This window comes from Patiria miniata, unplaced genomic scaffold (genome assembly GCF_015706575.1).
Source record: "Patiria miniata isolate m_02_andy unplaced genomic scaffold, ASM1570657v1 HiC_scaffold_9, whole genome shotgun sequence".
Classification (NCBI taxonomy): domain Eukaryota; kingdom Metazoa; phylum Echinodermata; class Asteroidea; order Valvatida; family Asterinidae; genus Patiria; species Patiria miniata.
The window spans coordinates 19,563,289-19,587,178 of NW_024037076.1; the positions used below are offsets into that span (position 1 = coordinate 19,563,289).

At 40.7% G+C, this 23,890-nt stretch overlaps 1 protein-coding gene across 4 annotated transcripts in view; it reads right to left on the minus strand.

The window, feature by feature from the left end:
* Positions 1 to 23,890, minus strand: part of LOC119719896 (serine/threonine-protein kinase 11-interacting protein-like) — a 48,723-nt gene that overhangs the window by 15,622 nt on the left and 9,211 nt on the right. For 3 of the 4 annotated variants that reach the window (XM_038189364.1, XM_038189366.1, XM_038189363.1), the window contains exons 2-19: positions 23,311 to 23,444; positions 22,927 to 23,126; positions 20,931 to 21,098; positions 19,565 to 19,672; positions 18,988 to 19,059; positions 17,691 to 17,924; positions 16,900 to 16,989; positions 15,881 to 15,922; positions 12,700 to 12,913; positions 10,481 to 11,011; positions 9,323 to 9,476; positions 8,620 to 8,761; positions 7,106 to 7,292; positions 6,464 to 6,617; positions 4,603 to 5,917; positions 3,791 to 3,888; positions 2,800 to 2,978; positions 1,324 to 1,515 (exon numbers count right to left, since the gene is read on the minus strand). In XM_038189364.1, coding sequence (XP_038045292.1) covers positions 1,324 to 1,515; positions 2,800 to 2,978; positions 3,791 to 3,888; positions 4,603 to 5,917; positions 6,464 to 6,617; positions 7,106 to 7,292; positions 8,620 to 8,761; positions 9,323 to 9,476; positions 10,481 to 11,011; positions 12,700 to 12,913; positions 15,881 to 15,922; positions 16,900 to 16,989; positions 17,691 to 17,924; positions 18,988 to 19,059; positions 19,565 to 19,672; positions 20,931 to 21,098; positions 22,927 to 23,126; positions 23,311 to 23,362 — 4,132 coding nt within the window. In that variant the 5' untranslated portion in view covers positions 23,363 to 23,444. The remainder of the gene's footprint in view (positions 1 to 1,323; positions 1,516 to 2,799; positions 2,979 to 3,790; positions 3,889 to 4,602; positions 5,918 to 6,463; positions 6,618 to 7,105; positions 7,293 to 8,619; positions 8,762 to 9,322; positions 9,477 to 10,480; positions 11,012 to 12,699; positions 12,914 to 15,880; positions 15,923 to 16,899; positions 16,990 to 17,690; positions 17,925 to 18,987; positions 19,060 to 19,564; positions 19,673 to 20,930; positions 21,099 to 22,926; positions 23,127 to 23,310; positions 23,445 to 23,890) is intronic. The other variant, XM_038189365.1, reaches the window with a different exon arrangement.

Genomic DNA, 23,890 nt, shown 5'->3' on the forward strand with positions numbered 1-23,890 from the left:
AAACACTCTGTAACGGACATTACGGAATGCTGGAATTGCCCTTTAAGATAAAATTGTGCATAATTTTTTAAAAATAATAAAACTACAATCAAAGTAAATGATAATGTCAAAGGTGTTTCATGGAAATATAAGTTTGTTTATTTTGTTTTCAATCATGATCCAGCAATGTTAATGTTCTTAATTTCATGGTCCTAATGATAATGTTTGCGTAAAAAGTATCCTTTGAGTATTATTTCAGAAAGACGATTTTTATGAAATATTAGCATGAGATGATGCAAAAGCTCTGTACAGCAGGACAAATCCTGAAAAAAAATGGCCACAGTTCTTTTATGAAAGTTGCCTCTGCAAAATATATCTAGCCAAGCATTCATTTGGATGGTGGATGAAAAGTGGAATTTGAAAAAGGAAAACAACAGAGTTATTGCTGCATGCGAGTCTTTGTCTGCATCTCCAAGTACATGTAGAAGTTTGCATGAATGGTGAAATCATCTAGAAATAAGCACCAATGCTATGTTTGTAGACTATCCAGTGAATCTGGGGAGCAATTTCTGTATTTGACCATGGAACAATGACTCCTTATCAAAATTATGTGAACTCAACAAGTATTCAAGTATTCTTCCAACTTATGGGAACACTTGTGACGGCATTTCATAGCTTTGCCAGATCCATCTCTATATCCAAAGGGAGGCATTTACACAAATGTAAAGTGTTTGGACACAGGTATGTCAGAAGTGCACAAACACACAAAGGCTCAATTGGACAAAGCAGTTTGTCATTATTTCTTTTTACATTTTAAACAACGCCTGAATGAATCCCCATCATCTGATTGGTGGGTCCTTGATCACATGTCATTTGATTATTTGTCTCAATCCATGGCCCAGCCGCACCGCCAAAATAGAAGTTCTATTCCAGGGTAAATAGAAATTCTATTCCACAGTAAATAGAACTTCCATTGCAAGGTCACACAATTGGTGGCTCTGACCAATCAGATGATGACGATTTATTCAGGTGTTGTATGTATAACCAATAATGAATGTTTCACACTCGTGCAATGGAAAGAATAATTTCATCTAGTAACAGATGGAATGTTCCATTGCACTCGGTTTCTCCACATGGAATGGAACATTCCATCTGTCACCTCATGAAATTATTTTTACCATTTCACTCATAAACATTCTTTATTTGTTTACCATGCTTCCACATCTACATGAACAAGTTTGCATGAGTGCTACTTCTTATTTTCTGAAACTAATGTGACAATAGCCTGCAAACTCAGAAAGGCTTCCCCTTTACGGCTTACTCTCAAAACATTTCCCTTCTTACCTCGCTTGACACTCTTGGTGGTCTTTTGGTAGGCCAGCATGTACAGGCTGATCTCACTTTCCCTCTCCAATACCCCCTCGTCCATGGACTCGCCAAAGACCTGGCTCATGATGTTCATCAGGGTGTTGGGGTGGTCCCTGGCCACGCCCTTGAAGCGTCGCTTCTTGCCGATCGGGGCTCGCTGGATGGCCTCTGTGTTTCCGCAGCAATGAAAATGGTCGAAAAATTAGAAGTAAAATCTCACAAACTCTTTATTACACCTCAGACGGCTGCAACATCTGACCACATCATCCTAAAAATGTTTTAAAATAAAATTTGATTTTGAAGTAAATTATTTATAGCTATTCCTGAATTCTACTACTTTTATACAATTTCCCCCCAAAATGGTATCCAATAGATGGCATGTTTTATTATAAATTTTCCTCGTTAAAAATCACTTAGAAAAGTTGAATTTCTTTGAATTGGCTTATGATTTCAACCATTCCTTTCAATCTTGTTGCTGATATATTGACTTCTTCATATTACGTCTGATTGCTATTTCCTAAGAACTCGGTCATGAAGCGACAATATGGAATAAAATTTGGTACACCTATAGAGCAATTTAATCTGTACATTCACAAAATTTGATTTTCATAAGACAAAGTGTGCTTTAATTATTGAATAGCAAGTTAACGCACTGTTATCAAAGCAAGCTGTACTATCCGTGTATTGTGTACGGAGAAATGCGACTTCCGTGGTGACCATCCTCAAATAATGTTGCATAGTGCGGTGACCCCAAGGTCCATTTTTTGTATGTATTTGGTATCAAAACATGCGCCAGACTTGAAGCTAGAAAGTCTCGAAAGTTCATGGCGGGAAGTGCATGTTTTGGGGTGGGATGCATCGGAATCCCCCACCCCACCCACGGCCAATTTAGGGTTAACCCGAACTTACAACACATTTAAGTTATGAACATTCCAAGATCCTTCAAAAGCCACAGCCATATCCGCATTCTTTGGATTTGAACTTCAAGGGCTATCAAGCCCATGAAAGTCCATCCAAAGCTTGTGCGACATAGCTGGACTTAACATTCCTACATCCTAAAATAAATACACCAAAATTGTGGATTTTAAAGAATAGGGAAGGGTATGGCCTCGTACGACTACACAAAGTCATGATTTATTCAGTGATAACCATATCAGCTTGCATGCACCAAAATAAAATCTTTCCTAACTGCTAAGGCCCTGTCTCAATTAATATCCGGGACAAGTTTCGGATAAGTTGCAGGAAGAATCATTCACTTTGATGGTGCTCTGCATTTGTCCCGAACATGTTACCGGGAAATTTTCATCAGCAACTGCTTGACTCACCAATACTGATAACTTCATTACAGGAAGGTTGTGGGGAAGTTGTTCAGAATCCTGCAACTTATACCTGATACAGCGACCACAAATTTTCCGGAACTCGTCCCGGATATGAATTGAGACAGACCCTTACTTTCCAACTGTGACACAAACGCCTCGCACATCTCCTCATCCCGCAGGACGATGGTGTACAGGATGCCCTCGTTGTTGAAGTCTAGCTGGAAACTCTGGCTGCCGGGACCCACGTGGATGTGGAGGAGGTCTCGGACGGAATGCTGGGATCTCTTGGCCAGCCAATCAGAGGGCTTCTCACTGCACATTGTACAAAACAAATCAGAATTAGTGAAAGGTTCCCGATCTGTAAAGATAAAGGCGCTCCAAATCATCATTTTGGCCATTACGTTGTCAATACATTAATCAGGTTTCAGGAATAAACATGCAACTGTCAGCCTGTTACCAGGGATATCAGGGTATGTATACCTGTAGATTCAAAGTGCTTAACAATTGCTCAGGCAATGTGAAAACTTTTTCTTGACAACAATATTATCTCTGGTTTAACCCTAACAATCCCCATCCAGTCAAACTGCAACACCAGGGTTTGTTGGAATCTGTTGGAGCGAGTACTGCACTAATAAACTGATTACCCATTCCATAGGTTTAGGCAAATCACCACAATCAGAGTCCAACAGTTTCTGAGTACAGTTTACCATATGGTGTTGGAATTTGCAGGAGTGAGGAAGGTTCCTAATAGGGGGTTCTTTCATATTCATAATTCGTAATCAATTGATTTATTCCTAGAAAAAACTTATGCTAGAAAATTAGCAGCAATTTCCATTCATTTTTCAGGTTGGACTTTACATTAATGAAGAAGTGTAAATCTGAATAAACCCTTAATTCAAAACTGTTCTTTTTGATGCTGGATTTAGCAGGCTACTCACTTCGTTGTACGATTCAGTTAGATTCAGAAGTGTACCTAATGTAACTTTTCTGGGTCTCCGATGTCCCCGCAAAAATTAACTTCTCAAGCTGGCAGCAAGGGACTTAATTTGGTCAAGGTGGTAAAAATCTCTGAATTTAAACATAAAAGTCCAATGCTCCTTAACGAGGTTCTGTGGTGTGTTTACCTTTCCTCCCTGCTGATCCTCATGATGTAGATGTTTTGAGTCGAGACGACTAAAAGACCTGAGAAGTTTGCTGACTTGCTGAACTGGAATATGCCACACTACATTTTTGTCATAAAAACAGGATAGTAAAAAGTAAAACAAATCTGAGAAAAATTTGCCATGATTGCAATTTCTATACATACATGTACATCACAATACTACACAAGTGTTACCTACGTCGACAATGAATGGCAACACATACATTTGTGTATCATGCTAGCATGGCGATTATCATGGAGCAGCGCATACACAATGATTTGCATACCAGTACACCTGGCTTTTCAACTATCGTTCGCCGTACAATGTGAATGCGGTGAGTCCATGCAAAAAAACTTATGCTTGATCAAGCACTCTTGTTACGAGTCAAGCGTGCTGACAACATGTAAATATAGTGTGTAACCAATATTTATTGGCTCGCGAGCGACTATCAAACGACATGTACCTGAACGACGAAATGTAGCAGGCTTTTTATTATTTTTTTTCTCTGTGCATGCAACACAATTTATTTTCCTGTGAACAAGTGGAATGCGGAATTTTTTCCCAAAAACTTGAAAAAAGCCAGAATTCCGGCTACAGCTGGAAGACTGGCATCCCTAGGATCGAGCAAGAGATGGCAAAAGAAAAGGTATTTTTGATCTTGGTTTGCTTGCATTTTGAGTTTTTCAAATCCTAATCTAAAAATGAAGGGGTTGGTGCAGTAATTTACAGTGTTTCACTTGATACCTCAAGCAGAAATTTGCAGAGAAAACCAAGCCTGCATTAAAATGGCTCACCTTTATCATGCAAGCAAGTTCTTCCTTGCCGCTGAACAATGACATGGAGAAGTACAGCTTGAGCCGATGGTCCACGTTGGTGAAATCACTGTCTATTGCTTCCAACATGGAGTGCTTTCTGGGCATGCTCAGACTGACGCTGGCCTCTAACGATGAGTTCAAAGAGCTCTCTTTGCTCGGCGATGTCTTCTGACTGGATGGCTTGTTGGTTGGGGACTTCCTACCATTCCTGTCAAGATTTTCATGCTTAGTCTTCTCCCCGACATCTCTTGAAGGCACTCCTGAGGTTTCGATTTCAGCATGGGGCTCATCAATGGTTGGTGTCAGTGACGAGTTCGTTGCATCTGGCTTGCTGGCGGCATCACTTAGAGCATTGGCAAGATTAGTTGGCGCCGCGTTTAGACTGGTGTCAAAGACCGAGTCCGAGTTGATACTGACAGCATCGATGCTGTTGTTTCGGAGGACAGCTATTTCGCTGTCGGTGCTGCCCGCACGTCCGACGCCTGAAACCGTGTCGTAGGAAGGGGTATCCTGGGTGCTGTCATTAGAGCCGTTGAAACTCACCTCCAGTCTCTCGTGGTTGGATTTCTCTGCTGGCAAGATGACGATATCGTCCTCACTACAGGGTCTACTGCCACGATTTTGAATTTTATCTGGAGTGTCATTTCTGTGTTGCTTCAGTGTTGTAGAAGAATTGCTCTTGGACTTAGTCCTCATACGGTCTTCTTGGGGCTGACTAGTTTTGTCATTGTCAATTCTTTCTGCAGGTGAATTCACAGCGTTGTCGATCTCATTTCTTGATGGTGGGTTGGACGTCTCTCCAGACCTAGGCGTAGTGGCCCCTGAGACTTCCCTGCTACTCACCCCATCCAGGATGTCAGGAGGCACCAGGGAATACTTCTGGCTGAATGGAGCCATGTTCTCCTGGAGCAGCTCCCGCAGCTTCTCATGCTGGTAAGTGGAGATGTTCTCTAAAGGGTTGGTCTCATCTCCCCGGCTCATTCTGATGGTCGGGTCGGGCAGGGCAAAGTTGCTCTCCTGAGCCGTGTCCTGATCCGAGGTAGCCGACATCGCACTCCCGTTGTCCTCAATCGATTCCTCGGTGATGTGCCTCTCCCGCTTTATCGTGGACGTAGCAATCAAACTGGAGCTATTGACCAACGTGGAGGTGCCTGAAGACGACGAGCTGATGGCCTGCCCAAATGTCATCCCTTGTCCTGGGCTGGAGGAGAGGGAGTTGGCAGCGCTGTGGTACTCGGTGGACGAACCGCTCCGGCTTTTCTCAGTTGATGACAGTAATACAGAATCCTTATCCCTAAAGGGAAATGTTTAAAAACAGAGTTTCTTTCAGCAGCTCATTCATAATCAGTTCATAAAAGTGAGTAAGAAGCAGTTCAGCTGAAACCTAATTTGCAACCAGCACAAAACATTTGTGGCCACTTTACTTTACTTTTCCTAACATACATAAACTCAAGAAGATATATTTGCAGTCACAGAAAGCATAACAAGAAGCTGGTCAAACCAAAATTTGATCTAAAAATTAATGAAAAGTTGCTACTGGACAAAATGTTTCTTTCAGCTCACAGGATTGTAACTAAATGGACAATTGACCTATCGCCATTTGCGAGTTGGCCACGCCCCTTAGACAACCCTATGATAATTTGTACGCTAAATTTTGTTTGTCTCATATGTTGCACGTTCCGCATCCATTTGTATATCATTAATTGGACAATATTTCACAAGCTGCGTTTATGCGATTTTACGCGATTCTATCGTGATAGGTCAATTTGTGTCTGCTACAAAAAAAGTCTACTGAAAGACACATGTGTGATGAGTGCAACTCAAAAATTGAAGATCTTACTTGACTTTCCATGGCGAAGAAGATGCCATGGGTCTGAGGTTCATTTCCAGCGAGTTAAGGGACCCTGTGGGCGTGCTTACAATAGATGTATGGTTGCTTGGTGAGGCAGGGTTCTCGAGTTCCACAATTAATTCACTATCGCAGAAAGGACACACTGAGAAAAAAAACAAGCATTTTTGTTCATCACTGTCTCTGAAACACCTCAAAATGCCTAAGTCATGTAATTTTTTTAACGTATTCCTTGGAAATGCACGTGTGTCCCATAGAATCAGTTTCAATTTCCATTTTGCTAAAAAGGGCATTTTGGTGTCCTTTTTTGTTTGTTTTTATGCTAATGTGAATTTCGATATATGAGCAAAAGCGTGATGTCATTTTAGGCAGAAACCTCAATGTTACAGCTTTTTCAGCACCAAAAGTTGCTTGAATTGATTTTTTGCAGTCATACATTTTCTTTTCTTTGGTGATTCCTTGTTGTTTAAGTACATGAAAGTAAGCCAATGAGCAAACGTTTCTAACAAATATTTTCAATGAGCAAATGTGTGGGTTCACAATTTGAACAGAAAACCCCCAAACTATGGAACCCTCTGACAGCTCAGCGAGCATCTTCCAAAACTTCCCATTAAAAAGCTTTGAAAAACTTACCACCATTGCCCTCCCCTTCCGAGTTGTAATTGCCTCGGATGGTACCCTGTTGGGCGGGGAGTTTTCTCTTAGCCTGATGCCCTGCAAACTCTGTGGAGCACTTGAGGCATTGGAACATGGCCTTCTGATGAGTGGTGGCTGCTAGACGGTTCTCCTCCAGAAATGGCCGAAGGGTCTTGCTTAATATCTACCAGATTAAACAAAATGGGGATTTTCTCATGTGAATGGACAGTTGTAAGTACCCCCTCAATAGTTAAAATGATGCAGAGATCCTATACTAAAGGACATTAACCCTAACCCACCTCACTCCTCCAAAATCCTCCTGGCGGTTTTGGAGGATTCTAGAGGATTGAGGATGTATGGTGATTGAAGCACATGAGGATTTTGGAGGATTGAGGATGAATGGTGATTGAAGCACAAGAGGATTTTGGAGGATTGAGGATGAATGCATTTTGAGGCAGGACTGTCTGATGATTTTGAAGGATTTGGCGTTGGTTATCCTTCATTTAAACACGAGCGCAAAGTTTTGGGATGAGGAGGATTTTGGAGGATTGAGGATGAATGCATTTTGAGGCAGGACTGTCTGACAATTTTGAAAAATTTAGGTGGAGTTGCAAAATTTTGGAAAATTTTGGAGGATTTTGGAGGATTGAGGATGGTTGTAAGCAACAAGGGCCTAGGGGGTTAGGGTTAAAGCCCCATTACGCCAAAAATTGTCGTTGCCCTCACCCAACCAAAAAGATGGACAGCCATGATTAGCAAGATCTGCAAGAGTGCAACGCAAGGACCCAAAACAGTCTTCAATTGCGTGGCTTTAATGTCACCTTAGATGTTCATTTTGCTGATGTCTTCAAGAGGTACAACATCAAGTTTTAAGGCAAATTTCTATTACATCTCTACACAGCATGACAACAAACAATTCAGTTCTGCAACTCAACGTTTAATAGTCACAAATTAATTTAAAACTCACTCAACAGCCTAAAACATTTAATAATTTCGGCTATATTTAATACAACTGACCTTTTTTGGCATTGTTCAATTGTCAGAAGAAAGGGTATATAATACATTAAACACACAAAAAAAGAGTTCCCGCTTGATTTTTGTTTCATGTGAGGGCAACACAATTTGTTTTTGTTTCACTTATGTCCAATGTCGAATGTGTTCATTTCATGCAAAGATGCTCGGGTTTGTGCCAAGACGGAATATTACTGGTACAATTAAAGTGAGCACAAGCACTGCGTCGCCCAATGTCTCTATTGAGGAAACCATGGAGTGCCCTTTGCAGTTCTTGCAAAGTAATGTACTCCTTGGGATAAAAACTCTTTATGTTGATAAATAGAAATAAAGGCCACAAACATTGAAAAATGATGCAAAGCTGGGAAAACAGTCATCAGAGAGCACTCAGAGAGAATATGGTTTCAGTCATTTAAAAAAAAAGAATTTCGATTAAAAATTCAGAACAAAGTTCCAAAAATTATCCCCAAAACCAAAAACCATCTGAAAGGACTACGTACCCGAAAACTTTCCTGATCCTCTAGAATGTACTCTCGTTTCTTGCGATCTCTCCTCATGTAATCAAACGTCAGGTTAATGACCGGCAAGAGGTCGTTGACCCCTGCCTCCTCATTCCAGACGGGCTCAATACTCTCCTGCATGCTACATGTAGGTCCACAAAAAAAAATGAAAAATGTATGATTATTCAATACTTTTGTAGAAACTTTACGGATGTAGTATTGTTAAATTGTGTCGTGTTATAATATGGCAGGCACATCTAAACAGTATTGATAAGGCCAAAAAAAAAATATTCGGTCTCTGGTCAGACCAAAGTTCCGGAATTGACGCGGCGACGCGGCTTTTTTTTTTTTTTTTCAAGCTTGGATTGTACAGACAAGGTGGGGTACTATTTTGCTTTTTTGGTGTCCTCATGTACATTGGTGTCCTTCATAATTTGCCTTGGTGCTCTCGATCATTTGCCGTGGTGCAATTTCCCATTCCTTGGTGCTCTTTGGTAAAAAAAATTGAGGAGGTGCGGCAATAGAGGGCGCTGTTGGAGCTACCGCGGAACATTTTGGAAAAAAAAAAGATTGACGCGCATGATTAAAATCGACGCGCGCGCTGACCAGAGACCGACTTTTTTTTTTTTTTGGCCTAGCTACGGATAATTTGTGGGAATGAGGTCCTCTCAACCATTTTGAACATTATAATATAAGTACCTACCCCTTGAGGCATTTGATCTCTAGTCTCTCCGTCACGTGACCGTTCAAGTTTTTCTCCTCCAGGTGGGTCTCTCTGACAGTTAAGAAGAGATGCACAGGGTCGTCCTGGTTGGACTCTTGTACGGTGACTAGGAGAGGACTGCACAGCTCATGCTCTGGGAGTTAGGACGGAGGGTTGGGAGATAATAGGATAACAAATTGAGGATGTGAAAAACTTTCATAATGCTCTCGGAGGATTACTCACTAGGGCCAAGTTCGGGCAAGGACCATTAGTCGACTAGTGGTTGATTTGTGACGTACCTTACGCCTGCGCACTGATAGCAACGTGCGAACGTCTCTAGTCAAATGCTGGTCAAAATGTCATGGCAAAACGTCTGGATCCTGGCTCTCTGCTAGCGTTATGAATGCGCTCGGCTATTGGTTACCAGCGAAGCAACCAACCCCAGTAGGCTGGTTCCAAATAGTCGACTAGCGTAGTCAACCACCGTTGACTAGACAGAGTTCGGGCAAACGTTAGTTAACCATTGGTCAACTATAGTCCTTGCGCGAACTTGGCCTACAATGCTCTTTAACAAGCTGTAGCTTAAACATGACGTACACAATTTAAAAGGAATGATGTGTTTGCTGCCACCAATGTGTCGAGAGTCTCCCATTCCATGCAAATGTGGACATGACTGAAAAATGGAAATTTATGAAATCTTTAAAACTCTAATCATCATAACCTCAAATGTAGTGTCAAATTAAAGGGGACAACAAGGCCTTTCATTTGAGTGAAGTGGTACTGAGATGGAATATGTTTAAGTACATTTTTTGTCCAAACAATTTTTTGGGTAAACTTAAGGATTTTAGGTAGTCACTTTGGCACCATGTTTTTTACATGCAAAATGCAGGTGTTATTGTGAGTGAGAAAGGTTCCTATTTCATGCGAAGATTTTTTTGTTGGCGATTTCTTTTTAGTCACTTAATTTCAAGGGATTTTCTATAAGAAAAATCCACCCTCAATGCTTTCACTTTATAAAATAACAGCACAGAGTTGATGGAATACCCCCTTTAAATGTAACATGAGTAACATGAGTTACCATGGAATGCCCATAACTCTAACGACCTGGTACCTACAGCACCAAGGCCCCAGTGTTCTTTAAAAAAAAAATTAACAAACCCTCCTCTTCAGGTGTCCCTTCTATCCAGGGACTCTCGAAAGCAGCATCCGAATCTGACGCTATCCTCTCCAGAAATATTGATGGCTTGGAATTTTTCTGCTCCAAGAGAACATGTGTCTGCCCTGTGCTCACACGCTTCAGATCAGCCTTCACCTCAGGCAGAAAAACATCAGAAGACGGCACCGCAGAGATCTCTTCCATAATGCCTTGATTGTCGTTTTTGGTATTATCGATATTATCGACATGCCTGCTGCCGTCGGCGCTGGCATGCACTATGATATTGCCGTTAATGGTGCTGTCGATATCGCTTTCGATACCGCTGCTGCATGGACCCAGCGAGTTGTCGCGGTTAGCCTTGGGTTCATCACGCGTTCGTTCTACTATCTTTTCAGTCTCCGATTCGCTGGTGTCTGCTCCTGACTGGCGGTACGGTGCCTGTAACGCCAGCAGCCAGTCGGCACCATGCAGCTGACGCATCTTCTCATGCTCCCGTTTGGTTTTCTCGATGTCTGAATGCCGAAGCACGGACGCTGAAGGGATTAAAAACAATGATGAAACAATGTTTTTTTTAACCTAACCCTGCCAGACGCAACAGGTGTTAAAGTATTTTTTTGTATTCATATAATTGAAAATGTTACCGGTCTTGAGGAGTGATGAAAAATGTCCAGGATGTTATTTTAATCGTATTGGGGACCATTCAGAATGTCAATGTTTAAAATATTCAATCTTTTTTTCGAAATTGTTTTCACCCAACCATCCACCCCAAATTTCGATGTTTAAATGTTGAATGACTATTCAATATATCCTATTCACTGAAGAATAAAGTAATGCTTCAAATGAAACAGAGATTTTGTAGGTCAGTGCTGTCCCAGCTCAGGAGCTTTCAATGGCTTTTCCAGGCTTCCAGCATGCAACTTTGTACTTGAAACAGAAGAGGAAAGTACACAAAACTTCATACAATGTTTTTCAGGTTTCCATAACACTATATTTAAAAAAATGAAAAATAAAATGGTGATTTCGACTTCGTTTTGATTAGCTTTTGCCGTGTCCAAAAGTGTTGTAGATCCGGCGGGATCAAATTCTTGACGAGTACTTTTGTAGCAAAGTTCCCATCATATCCAACCAATTTGGCCATTTTAAAGGGCGTTGCGTGTTCTTTTTATCAATTTGTAGACGCTTTTATGTTGATGTAAATTTCTGTATTTGTGAATGCAGAATGCGTGGTCTTACAAGCTGATTTGTTTTGTTTTTCGGTTACAAGCAATTTTGTGGGGTTCTTTGATAAGTGAGTGGCTGATGGTTACTGTATAATGAGCAAAATGTATACGAGCAAAATGTAGCAACTACTAGAAGGACCCAAATGTTAAATTCAAAGAAATACTAAACTGTCCAATGAAAGCCTCAGACATCAGGAAATACATGTAGACATTGGAAAAGTCCTGTATCTATCCATATTCATTAAAGGGAATATACAACATTTGCAAACATCGAAAAACAAAACTACCAAGTTTTTACGAAATACCTTACTAGGATGTTGGTAAATGACAGTCTAAAGCATCCTGTAAAGTTATGGCACCTGGTGTGAAGTCATTTTCAAGAAAATGGTATTTTTGTATACATTTCCAACGGTGGTTGGTCGTTGGAAAAACCTAACTATTTTTCAACTACTGCTCCAAATTTACAATTTTTTTCAGTCAAAATGTTGTTTGCTATTGGTTACATGTTCATGGACGGGTGCAGGCCAGCTAGACTGGTTCCCTTACCTTACAATTTTCCGGCATCTATAAATTGATCCATTTTATCTTTACTGGAGTCAGGGAACCAGACTACTTGAGCATTTTTGTTTTTCTTGGTTTTTCCAGCATTTTCGAACACAAAACTTCAAACATGTCAGTGTAACAATATTTGATCTAATATACCAACCCCTCAAATAGCTCATTTCTGAAAATTAGAGCAAAAGCCAATGATGCACATTCCCTTTAATACATGGACAGCTTAACCTTCCTAGTCTTCTGCACTTCACAACCCTTCAATTTTTGCAAAACCACACTTCCAATTCCTTTGAGGCAATTTTTTGCGGAGTGTGGATAATGCTTCATATAGTGCAAAACAGTATACAGAGGCAATGAGATATGCACAAATTCTCCCCACTCCCTTCCAGTCAGACTTGATCAGTACACATAGGGAGAATTTTGAAGCCTCAATTTTAGAGCCTCACCTTTGGATTTGGCATCGTCCTTGTGCACCCCTTGGTCGGGGATGGACACCTGTCGGACCTTTGGTGCCCGCTTGCCCTTTGACCTCTTGCCCTTGTCCAGGTCCGTCGATTCGTCAAAGCTGGAGTGATCGTTTAAGAAGGTGGAGCTGGTGTCAAAGGAAGCCTCGGAGGGGACGCGCAAGACGGGCTTGGTCAGGCCGACTCTGGGTATCTGCTGTTGTAGAGAATTCAAATAATGTAATAAGTTGGGAGAAGTTTGCAGATATGCCATGTCAAGTGTCCATCTGTACTCCATGCATGATTGCCAGACAACGTTTTCTGGGTGCTTGTTAGTACACAAATAATGAGTGTTTGTGAGTGCAATGGTAAGAATAATTTCATGAGGTGACAGATGAAATGTTCCATTCCACGAGACGAAGCCGATTGAAATGGAAATGGAATGGAATGTCACCGAATGAAATTATTCTTTCCATTTGTACGAAGATGAAACATTCATTATTTGTTTTATATAACACCTGAATAAATATCCTTGTCATCTGATTCATTGACTTTTAATAGCCAATTTATTTAGGTTAAAAACTGTTTAAAAGTTTGACAAGTTCATCTTAATTATATTAATGCAAACTGTTCAACAGGTTGAGAACAATCATATTCAATTTATCTCGATTTAAAACAGCGCCACCACCAGCAGCAGTGACACCGTACAATGGAAGTTCTATTCACCGTGCAATAGAACTTCCATTGCACTGTGCGCTGCGCGCCACGGGCGCACCGTGCGTTGGTACGAATAATTCCATGACATGTGATCAACGATCCACCAATCAGATTACGGGGATTTATTCAGGTGTTGTATAAAGCTGAATATTGATACTCATAATTACGACACTAGGCCATCAAATAAGCTTCGTCTTAATAAAGTTAGAACATCCCTAGACCTTTCAACCATTAGACACCAGGAACTCCTTCTTTGGGATAAAATTTGATCTTCCTGCCCAAAGACGATGATTAAGAGCAAAATTATTACTTTAATTGCCAAATAAAGTTATTAATAACACACTAACAGTTAAGGATGGTAACTTATTTCATGTAACTTATTAATAACTAATATTTATTTATTTATTTATTATTACATTTTGAAAGTTTATTATGTCATGAATTTAATGTAACAACATCTATTATTTATTATCAATACATGTATCTTCTGTGGTCAATCATGACTTGTATAGGTACATGTATTCTTTGTGAAGGGGGCAGACCCAGTTCAAGCTTCGGCTTACCATCGTTTGGTTAGCTGACCATCGCTTTAAAAAAAAAAGCCTTTTGTGGTAACACTGCCCCAATTCACCAAATTTAGGTAGTCCACATTTTGTTGGCAATCGGTTACAAATCCGTGAATGGGTACAAGCCAGCTAGTATGGTGACCTGACCTGACAATGGTACACTACACACACATACTCACAAAGATATGAAAGATATGAAAGGTATGAAAGTCACATTAATAAACAAAAAATACTACAAATTGTACTTGTCAACATCAAATCAAATTGCACAGGGTAATTTTAGCTTCACAAAAAGTCATCTGCACAAAGCGACAAGAACCGACAAGATTCATCAATTTCATGCATACATGTAATGGATGGCAGTTTACATGCGACAATTAACACACAACTTCTTGGAATACATGTAGTCTCTTGGAAGTTTACAAGACAGTTTTAACCCTAACCGCCCTGAATCCTTCAAAATCCTCTTTGCCAAAGTCGAGCAATTTGGAGGATTGAGGGAGGTTACATGGCAAAAGTGCGTTACTGATTTCGTAGGATGCACTTTGTCAAGGTCTTGGGCCAGACCTTGTGTTGTTTTTGCTCAGCCATGCATAAATACAGGCCTGGATTATGCTTGAAATCCTCTGTACTGCTCCAGGATGTCTCTGGCCAAGTCTCAACATATTAACTGTCACTGTCGCAGGATTTTGCAGGTTTCAGGCAATGGTCAACCCTCCATGGACCACATTCAAGAAATAATGGAGGATTGAGGCTATATGCTATTTTTCCACGAGGCCAATTGGAGGATTTTGCAGTATTTAGGTGACATCCTAGGAAAAAGGCCTAGGGAGTTTGGGTTAATGTCAAAATCATTTTATGTTAAAATCAAGGGAACAGGACTGTCATACAGGGTAGGAGTGAGACAGTGAATGCAAAGTGCCATCAAAGAAATACTGTCATCACACCAGAAATTGAGTACTTCCACAGTTCATGACTTTCCCAGCATGTTTTATGAGGTTTTACATGGGATCTTTGACTGAACAGTGAATCTATATCCGGGGCCCAATTTCACGGCACTGCTAAGCACAAAAATGTGCTTAGCACATAAGTCTGGCTTATAAAAGGAGGTTACCAGCCAAAACTCCATGTGATTAGGAGTTTTGGCTGGTAACCTGCTTTTATAAGCCAGACGTTTTTTATACTAAGCAAATTTTTGAGCTAACAGCACAGTGAAATTGGCCCTAGATTAGTCTATGAAGATCAGCAACTAGACAGCTTCAACTGGCAATTTGGGAATCATACAATAATGGTGAGTTTTTGCAAGCAAACATACGTGGTTAGTGCGCTAGATAGGTCATCTTGCTATCCACTACACTTGCTAAGCGTCAGTGTAAAACAAATAGTAACTAGTTGATTTTTGCCCTCTTTGGTGTTAATTTATTTAGTCTTTACTCGTGTATGATTTATTTAAAAGAGGATGAATTTCTGAATGAATATGTGCCATTTCCCCCCCCCCCCCCCCCCCCCCGTTATTCAAAGCAGGATTTGCCGCAGATATGATGCATACACGTACACAATGGTCAATAATGGTTACAGATAATATATGTACAGGTATTAGTTCGGAAACCAAACCTGAAAAATGAAAAGTGCAAGACAGCTCTACTTCATTTCAGACAAAACCAAGGTGAAAATGTTCCTAAAAATTCTCAGTGTGCCTACATGTGAGTGAGTACTCTATAGAGTACCGAAGTGAATACATCACGTGCACAATGTGTGTGTAAAGACATTAGCACGTGATTCAGCCAGTGAACCAACACGCACGCATACTCCATTCGTTTGCACTACACTTTCTGGTTCTAAATGTCACACTTCGGTACTCTATTGTTAAATGTCCCCAAGACAGAGGAACCTGTCATTACCTGGTTTTCTGTGCTAGTAAGAGGAACACCATCTAGATACATCTGGGAGAACAGACATGGACAAAACAGACCAACACTGAAAAATTACGATTCAAACTGCTACAGTGGAAATTTGCAATATAAGAAGAGCATTATTCCCATTCAGATACTATGAAAGTCAACCACCTATGATTGATACTCAGCAATCTATACCACCTAAGAAGTCACATCATCGATAACTGTGCAATTCAGGAAATTATGAGCAATTGTGAAAAAGATTTGTGTCAAGTTTTTGTGGAAACAGCTGCTTGCCCATGAACACATTTACTCTTTTTTTCAATTGTAGGCCAAACGAGTGCATGCATTGGTCAATTCTGCCACCACAGCAAAGCAACAGCCATCAAGCCATGCTCTTGTTAATCAATTCGCGTGGGAGGACGTGATAGACGCACTGACTGTTTTTATCCACAGGCACGGCTGGCCTCCAGGAGATGTCTAAACATGCTAATCCCTGTTGCCTTTTGTACACGCATACAAAGTCCGTGAAGTCTGTGGAGGCGGACCGTGCGTTGATCTTGAATTGGCCGCTGTTCACGGCCTGTTGTTGCACAATTTACGCTCCAGTGCACACCCAGTAGAATTGAAACATACAAAATTTTGGCACAAAATATCATACAAATACTGTTGAAATGACTTGCGAATCAGTATTTGTGGCGTTTGGCTGTTTGTCAGAAGTTGGCTATAAAATGTTGCCTTTTGCGAAAATCGAAATTTCCGGCAAAAATTCTCCCGGCGCAAAGTGGTTAATATTGGAACAAAGTGCTTATGCAAACATCACTCATAGTTCAGCAAGACACAAGACTAAGTACTGCCTAACTTTTTATTAACAAAATTAGGCATGTTCTTGAATAAAGATTATTTGAAAAGTTCACAGCAAATCAAGCCAGTCTATTTGTCAGCCCAGCTACCAAGGCAAAGCAACAGCCCATCCAAGTAAGTATGCATTCTTACAATCCAATATTTTTGCCAACTGGCCATACCTTGCGTGTGGCGCCCTCTGGAGGGAACTTGCTGATAACTACTGACCTGTAAGCAGGGTCAAAGGCCAACGGGTTGCCAAGGAGATTGACCTGTGACAAAGACACACAATGCCCGAGAATTAAACTTCACTTTAAATCACACAAGAACATGACTAAATGCTTTTGCTATTTAAACGCATACAGGATCATTTGCTTTCATACGTTTTCTAATAATATAACACCATTCAAAGTCCAACTCAAAAAAGAATGGGCAAACCTAATTTGTTGAAATTTCATCTCAGTGCACATTGCTCTTTTCGAGGAAACAGTGAGGACAAAAAATGATGACCAATCTTTTGATCACGAAGCACCATTTTGTCCACAGCACTCTTTATTTTCAAAGATCAGTCAATTGAATTGATTATTTTGTTCGAAATCACCTACATTTCTCAATTTATTCTAAGTGACAGCAAGCCAGACGGAATAATTTCACAGGGTGTTTAATACCAGTACGATATTTAATCCAAGTAAGCTTTTTAATAATAGTGTGACAGGTTACTTTTGGGATGAATACCAATGATCCTATAGGCCCTGTGCACAAGTACCCCCTCAACGACACGAAAGAGAGAGTTGAAGGAGACCATCAGTAGAGGCATTCAAACGCATTGCCGACGAGGCCTGATGCTCACGCAAAGATGCTATGGCTTTGTGCACATTCACAGGGTTCTCCAACAAAGTAACAAAAAACGCCCTCCCTTGTAGGCCCACGGAGCCCATATGCCTCTAAATGAACATGAAAAATCTCAGCCAACCTCTCTCAGATTGTGCAGGTATCCTAGGGTTCTCAGTTCTGCTCCGTCGTACAGGCAGTTGTTGCACAGGTCTAGTTCCAAGAGGCTGCTGTAGTCCTCTAAGCCAGACAGGTTATCTAGACTGTTGTTTCTGAGGACCAGGGTCTGAAGGTTTGTCCTGGCCACCAGACCGAGGGTAGGCACTCGCTCCAGGTGGTTGTAGCCCAGATTCAAATGGGCCAACTCGCTCAGGCACTAGATCAGGACAATACACCCATATGTACGTTACATACCTAGTGTGGACATTCTTTTGTTTTCATGTAGTTAAGAAAAACCTGTGAAAAAAATTCATTTTACTCACACTGTGAAAACTCTTTCAACCCAAATTTTTTTCTATGATTCCCTTGAGCGTTTCTCCTCATTTTGCCACAGATAAACCTAACCCCAAAATGACTCTAAACCTGTTTTCCAGAGAGGGGGAAACATTGTGTGGAAGTGGGCAAGTCCACACAACGTCGCTGCTATCTGGTTTATGTGGACCTTTTTTGTTCGGAAGTCCACACAGTGAATGTAAGCTTGTACACAGAAACTCGCTCAGGCACCAGATCAAGACAAGACACACAAACTAGAAAATTGACTGAACTACAGCTGGCAATTAAACACAGGACAGTGGTGCTTGTGTTCTTAGGCAAGACACTTTACTACAATCGCCTCTCTCCACCCAGGAGTTTAAATGGGTGCCTGTGAGGATAGGTACCAGATTTACACTGATCTCAAGCTCCTGCAGAAAACTGGTCCCATGACCTGATATGATAAACAGGGGTAATAAAAGTTCTTTGAAACTTTGGTTAAAAGCACTATATAAGCACCACATTGCTGCACATGGGCACATGTACAAATGCAGGCAACAGGAGCGTAATTTGAACTTGGTCACACTTTGACAAGTATTGAGACTCACAGCTGCATCTTTTAACTTAACACCTGTCATTTCCCTAGTTTTCAAGGTTTATGTAAGAAATACACACTTTTCTTTTTGAAAGTAATGAAAAGCTGTTTACTGGCGAGATAATTTTGATAGCTGGATTCTGTAGAAATCAATCCAACAGCTGGTTTGTGGCTGATATGAAACTGTAAAAAAAATATATAGCAATAAAAGCTGTGATTGTCCAAGATGTTTAAAATATTCAAAACATTGAGCAGCTGTGGAAAATGGTTTCTGAAACAAATATTTCAAAGGTTTGCCAACATGTTTTATTCCAGCGAACCCAAAAGCTTTGGATGTTGAATGTAAAAATGTTGAGTGTTGTTTTCTTTTTACCTCCAGATAATCTCTGGTGTGTTTGAGCTCGTTGTGGCTGAGGTCCAACATCTTCAGAACAGGGAGCAATCTCTGTACAATAGGGAGTGGAATATCGCCAGTTCAATTATTAAACTTCATTTGAGTTTTTCTTTTTTGTTTTAACTAAGTACAACTATTTGAAACTTTATGAAAGACTAGTATCTCTGAACCACAAGAAACAGCACAGACAAAACGTAAAACCATGCACACAGCTGCAACGTATTCTCAAGGCCAATTCATACCTCACTTTGTTCATACTTTGCAAATGTAAAGCAGAGTTCACGTCAAGAAACACTGCCAAAGTTAAAGAGGGTTGCAGTATGTGTTTTGCATTTATGTGAAGAATAACTGGCCGTTGAGCAACTTTATGAAGTGAATGTGATATGTATACAATTTGCTTGGTTTTCTATAAAATTTAAATTTCAATGAAATTCACGAACCACAAAGCCAGAAAGCCCTCTAGGAGGAGGCTACAAAAACTAATTCAACATAAAAAGGAATCCGTGATATCGTTTCCCTTGAGCTGCACACAAAAATGTTAAGAAATAGATATTACCAGTGAATTGTCGAGATGGTCAATGTAGTTATAGCTGAGATTGAGGGTATGAAGGGATGACCACGGGGCTTCTGATACCATGTCACCTCCACACGAACACAGGAGTAACTATCATAGAAAGAAAAATGGTTCCATAGTAACCATGTGACAAATCAGTGTGAATACATGCAAGTAACAGAGGGGAAAAACAAATCCTTTATAAGATGGAATTTGCGTTCGGGGTGATGTCAATTCAACATTGCTTTTCGCCCTTCAGCGACGTATTTTTATAAACACTGTATACTCAGTGTTGCCCCAAGTGATTGTGAGAAAAAAATCACTCGGGTGGGACTCGAACCCACGACTTCGAGCTTACTAGCAAAGACGTCTTAGTTTGATTGCGGTGCCCGCTGCTATATCTGATGCTATCTGTCCATTTATAAGCGTGTCAATCTGCTGTAACTTACCGAGAGTTCACCGCACACACTATCTACGCCGCCATGTTTGTTTGCATTATTGTTGATGTACCCTAACGTGGCGCGGCCCCTAACGTGGCGCACTTGGATTTTTCGCTTGTAGCGCCTAGCTAGAGCAAAAGTTTTAACTGAAATTTCACAGAAAGTGAAATTTCATCAAGTTCTAAACACTCCCGTTCACAAATCACAAGTTTATCTACCCGTTACAAAGTTAAAAGAAAAATTTATTTCGGCGTGATTTTCCGATTTTATTTCGAAGTGCACAGTGAACCCTTTGAAAATGTCCCCCAAAATTTGAAAATCATTTTCTGACAAACTTCTAGTTGGGTTTGAAAGTACACGTAATAACGGTTTATCAGAATCTATCACATTTACAGAAATTCTTTAATGTTATTTTCCGAGATTTATTCAAGTGCGCCACGTTGGGGAACACTCAGCCGATTTGTGCCCAATTTCCGGACGCCACCATTTTTGAATTTCGGATTAAATTTCATGACACCAAAATTATTCGCAGAGGTTAAATAGCAAGCATTAACAGGGTAAAAGTACCAGTATTTCACTGAACGAATTTAAAGTTTGTCAACAAAGAAGTTTGGCAACACTGATGTGGAAAGTCGGGGTAAACGACTAAGTGCTCCACATTAGGGAACACCACTATACATGCCTTGCTTTGATTTTCAAGATGGCGTACCCTGATGAAGGTCTATTGACAGCACGTGAGTGATCAAACACAGTCAGTGTTGTATTAGTATCATACCTGCCTTGAGAGATTAGCCAAGTCTACATAATTACTGGACTACGGCTAGCAATTACACATGTCCCTATGGAAGAAGCTGTAGCCACTTCCCCTAGATGCTAGTGTTACTGCCTCCCATATCCATTTAATTGGACGCAACCTTACATCATCTTACCTGAAGTGACTGCACACAGCGTGAACAGATGAGGACCTGTAGCTGATGGCGTAGGCATCCTAGCCCATTCAGCATATGCACGGGGACCTTCTTAATCTCCAGCATTGTCAGGCCAATGAATCTAGAGATCTCTACTTGGCCTTGCAAAGTACTGGTAGGATGGATCAGCTGTACAGTGATACAAAAAAATCAACAGAAAATATTTCAATAATAAAGCGAAGTAAATCTTTTTATTTATTGATTTTTTTTTGGGGGGGGTGTTCATGATTATTTTTAGGTGGCTGTCTCTGCAACAAAGCTACTGATCGGCATCTTTGAAATTGGGTCCATGATCATTTTGGGTGGGTCCCCCCCCCCCCCCAACCTCAAAGGAAAGGTGCTCATTATTAGTTTTGTTTTGGAGGCTGCTCGTGCTTTCTTTCTTTTAACAACTTTTTAAAAGAGGAAAAGATGACAAATCTGGCAAAACTCTCTAACAGTGCTTTTTATGGAAAGCCTACATGTAGGCTAGCAAGTACCCATTAAAAAAAAATCTCACAGCAAAAGATAAAGACCATCTTGGAAAATGTGTCAGCAGTCTTTGTGGATACCCCAATCCAACAGGAAAAGAAGAAACAGAACTACTTGCATTCTCCTTTTTATTTACATTTTTTAAAAGTTATTAATCTGGCTGATAAAAGTTATGAAGTGTACATAACAGTGTGAATGGCTTTACCATGTTGTCAACACGGTAAAATATTTCAGGTGAAAAGGCAAAATTGACACAAAGCAGGATTCAACTTTCTGAATTCTGGAAGTCAGTACAGGTGCTCTACCAGCCCTTTGTTGGCAGTCTCCCAATTTGTCTTGTAGGTTTCTTTGATTATTTTCCAACTTAAACATTAATAACCCTTCAGAATATTTAGGCTAGAAACCCTGCTCCACGCTATGTAACACCACTTGCAAAAATGAGAAGCCCGCCCACTGTAGCAAGATCCACAAGGTCAAACATTTCAAGGCTGAACTGCTTCATCAGAGTCTGTGTTCACCAACTGCAGCAGGATACAACTGTGGCATTGTTCAATGGGACTAGCTCTCATCATCTCTGAATTGGCAGTGTAATGCACTGACTTTGATGGCCCAATGCAACAAGGTCCTACAGACTTTCATATCTACAGTAAACTCTGGCTAAACCGACATCATACAACTCGTCAAATCGGCCGTCTGACTAAAGTCCCGATTGTCCATAATGCAATTCCATTGAATTTTTTATTTAAAAAGTCGGCTTTTATAAGTCGCCATATCGCTCAAGTTGTCGTGTAACTCTCGGTCCCCTTTCCATAAAAAGCATTACAAAATCCTTTGTGTAAGTCGGCATTCAACTAATCATGCATTGGCATCGACTTCCTGTACTGCGGTTGGCAAAGTGTCGAGTGAAAAGTGGTTTCGCATGGCCCGTGATCACTGCATGCATCGGTGTCGAAAAAGGGTGTCCTACTGCATACATCGCATATGCATAGTGAGCATATCAATACCAGTACCCCCTCTAGGCTGTACGTATGCACTGTCCATTTTGGGGGTCGTCTTATTAAATGACTACTGCTACAATCAATGCGTGCGTGGTATAAACCGGACCACGCACGCATTTAATTCGTTACTGTGCACGTACATATGTATCGTGGTCTCCATTATCAATACCCGAAACGTGATGATACAATTCGAGGATTAATTTGCTGGATTCAACTCAAGCATTAAGGAGATAATCAAGGGTAAATCGAAGCCAATTAGTGCAATGAATCATGTGTGCAAAAGACCATTCATGTAAGTCGGCAAAATGACGACTTACAGCAATCGTCACAAATTCTCGGGTCCCGAGAGTGCCGGTTTAGCCGGAGTTTACTGTTTTGCACTGTGCTGCATCTGGCAGGATTAAGATTACATAAAAATCTCGGCTGAGACACTGATCCTTATACCCCCGTGCAATGTAACAGACAAACCACATGGATTAACTACGCACCTTAAGGGCAGGCGTCTTCTTCACATAGTTCAGGAGGAACATGACCGTCTGTGGCCATCTCCTGTCATGTGATTGGTGCTGGTCATGTGATCCACTGTCCACCGATGATTCCTCCTCGCACTGTCTGAAGCTGCGGTTAAGGTGGGCCAAGGTGTGTGAGGTCAGGGCAAGGTTGCAGCGGCCATTCAAGATCTTACCACCTGAAAACAAACAAAAATTGAGAATTATGAAATGATTTAAGTAAAATGGGATTCTATTAAAATCAGCATCATGTGGCTGATATGAAAAATATAACAGTGGTTGAGGGTGGATGGTCGATATAAGCTCCCAGTGATGAGAAAACAATCCCCAAAATGAGTGTCAATAAAACAAGTAAATACTCACTGTTTTTCTGTAAGAAAACTGTCAGTTCCTGAAGGCTATTTGTTGCCTGCATGATTGCCTTTCTGGAAGTACTGGAAACAAGAGCTGGTCTTTTACTGTGATCGGATTTCAATGCAGCGCATCCATGATGTGACCTGTAATAATTTGTGTTCAAGCAAATGTCATTGAGAATTTTTTGTGATTTTTTGTTTTAATTCTTGAATGTATTTTGAAACCTTGCAAAGCACATGCATGCAAAAGCAATGCTGTCACATAACGCACATTTTGCAATGTTGTGAAATATCTGTGATGTAGTACGGAAAATGCACTGCCATGACAAAAACCCTGCGATTACACAAAAGGAATTTGCAATACTGTAACATAAATTTTCAGCGTCTCAAAAACAATTTGCTTCATTGATTCACTTCAGGGTCATCATACTCGCAACTTTTTGAACAGAACACAATGACAATAAGAAGTGGAGTGAGTGCCTGCACTTGGACTTTTGACTCATTCTTACTGGTGCCATTGTTAGAGAAATCAAGATGACAATTATACACATCCATGCTATCGTTGGTTGTACCCTGCATGCATCATTGAG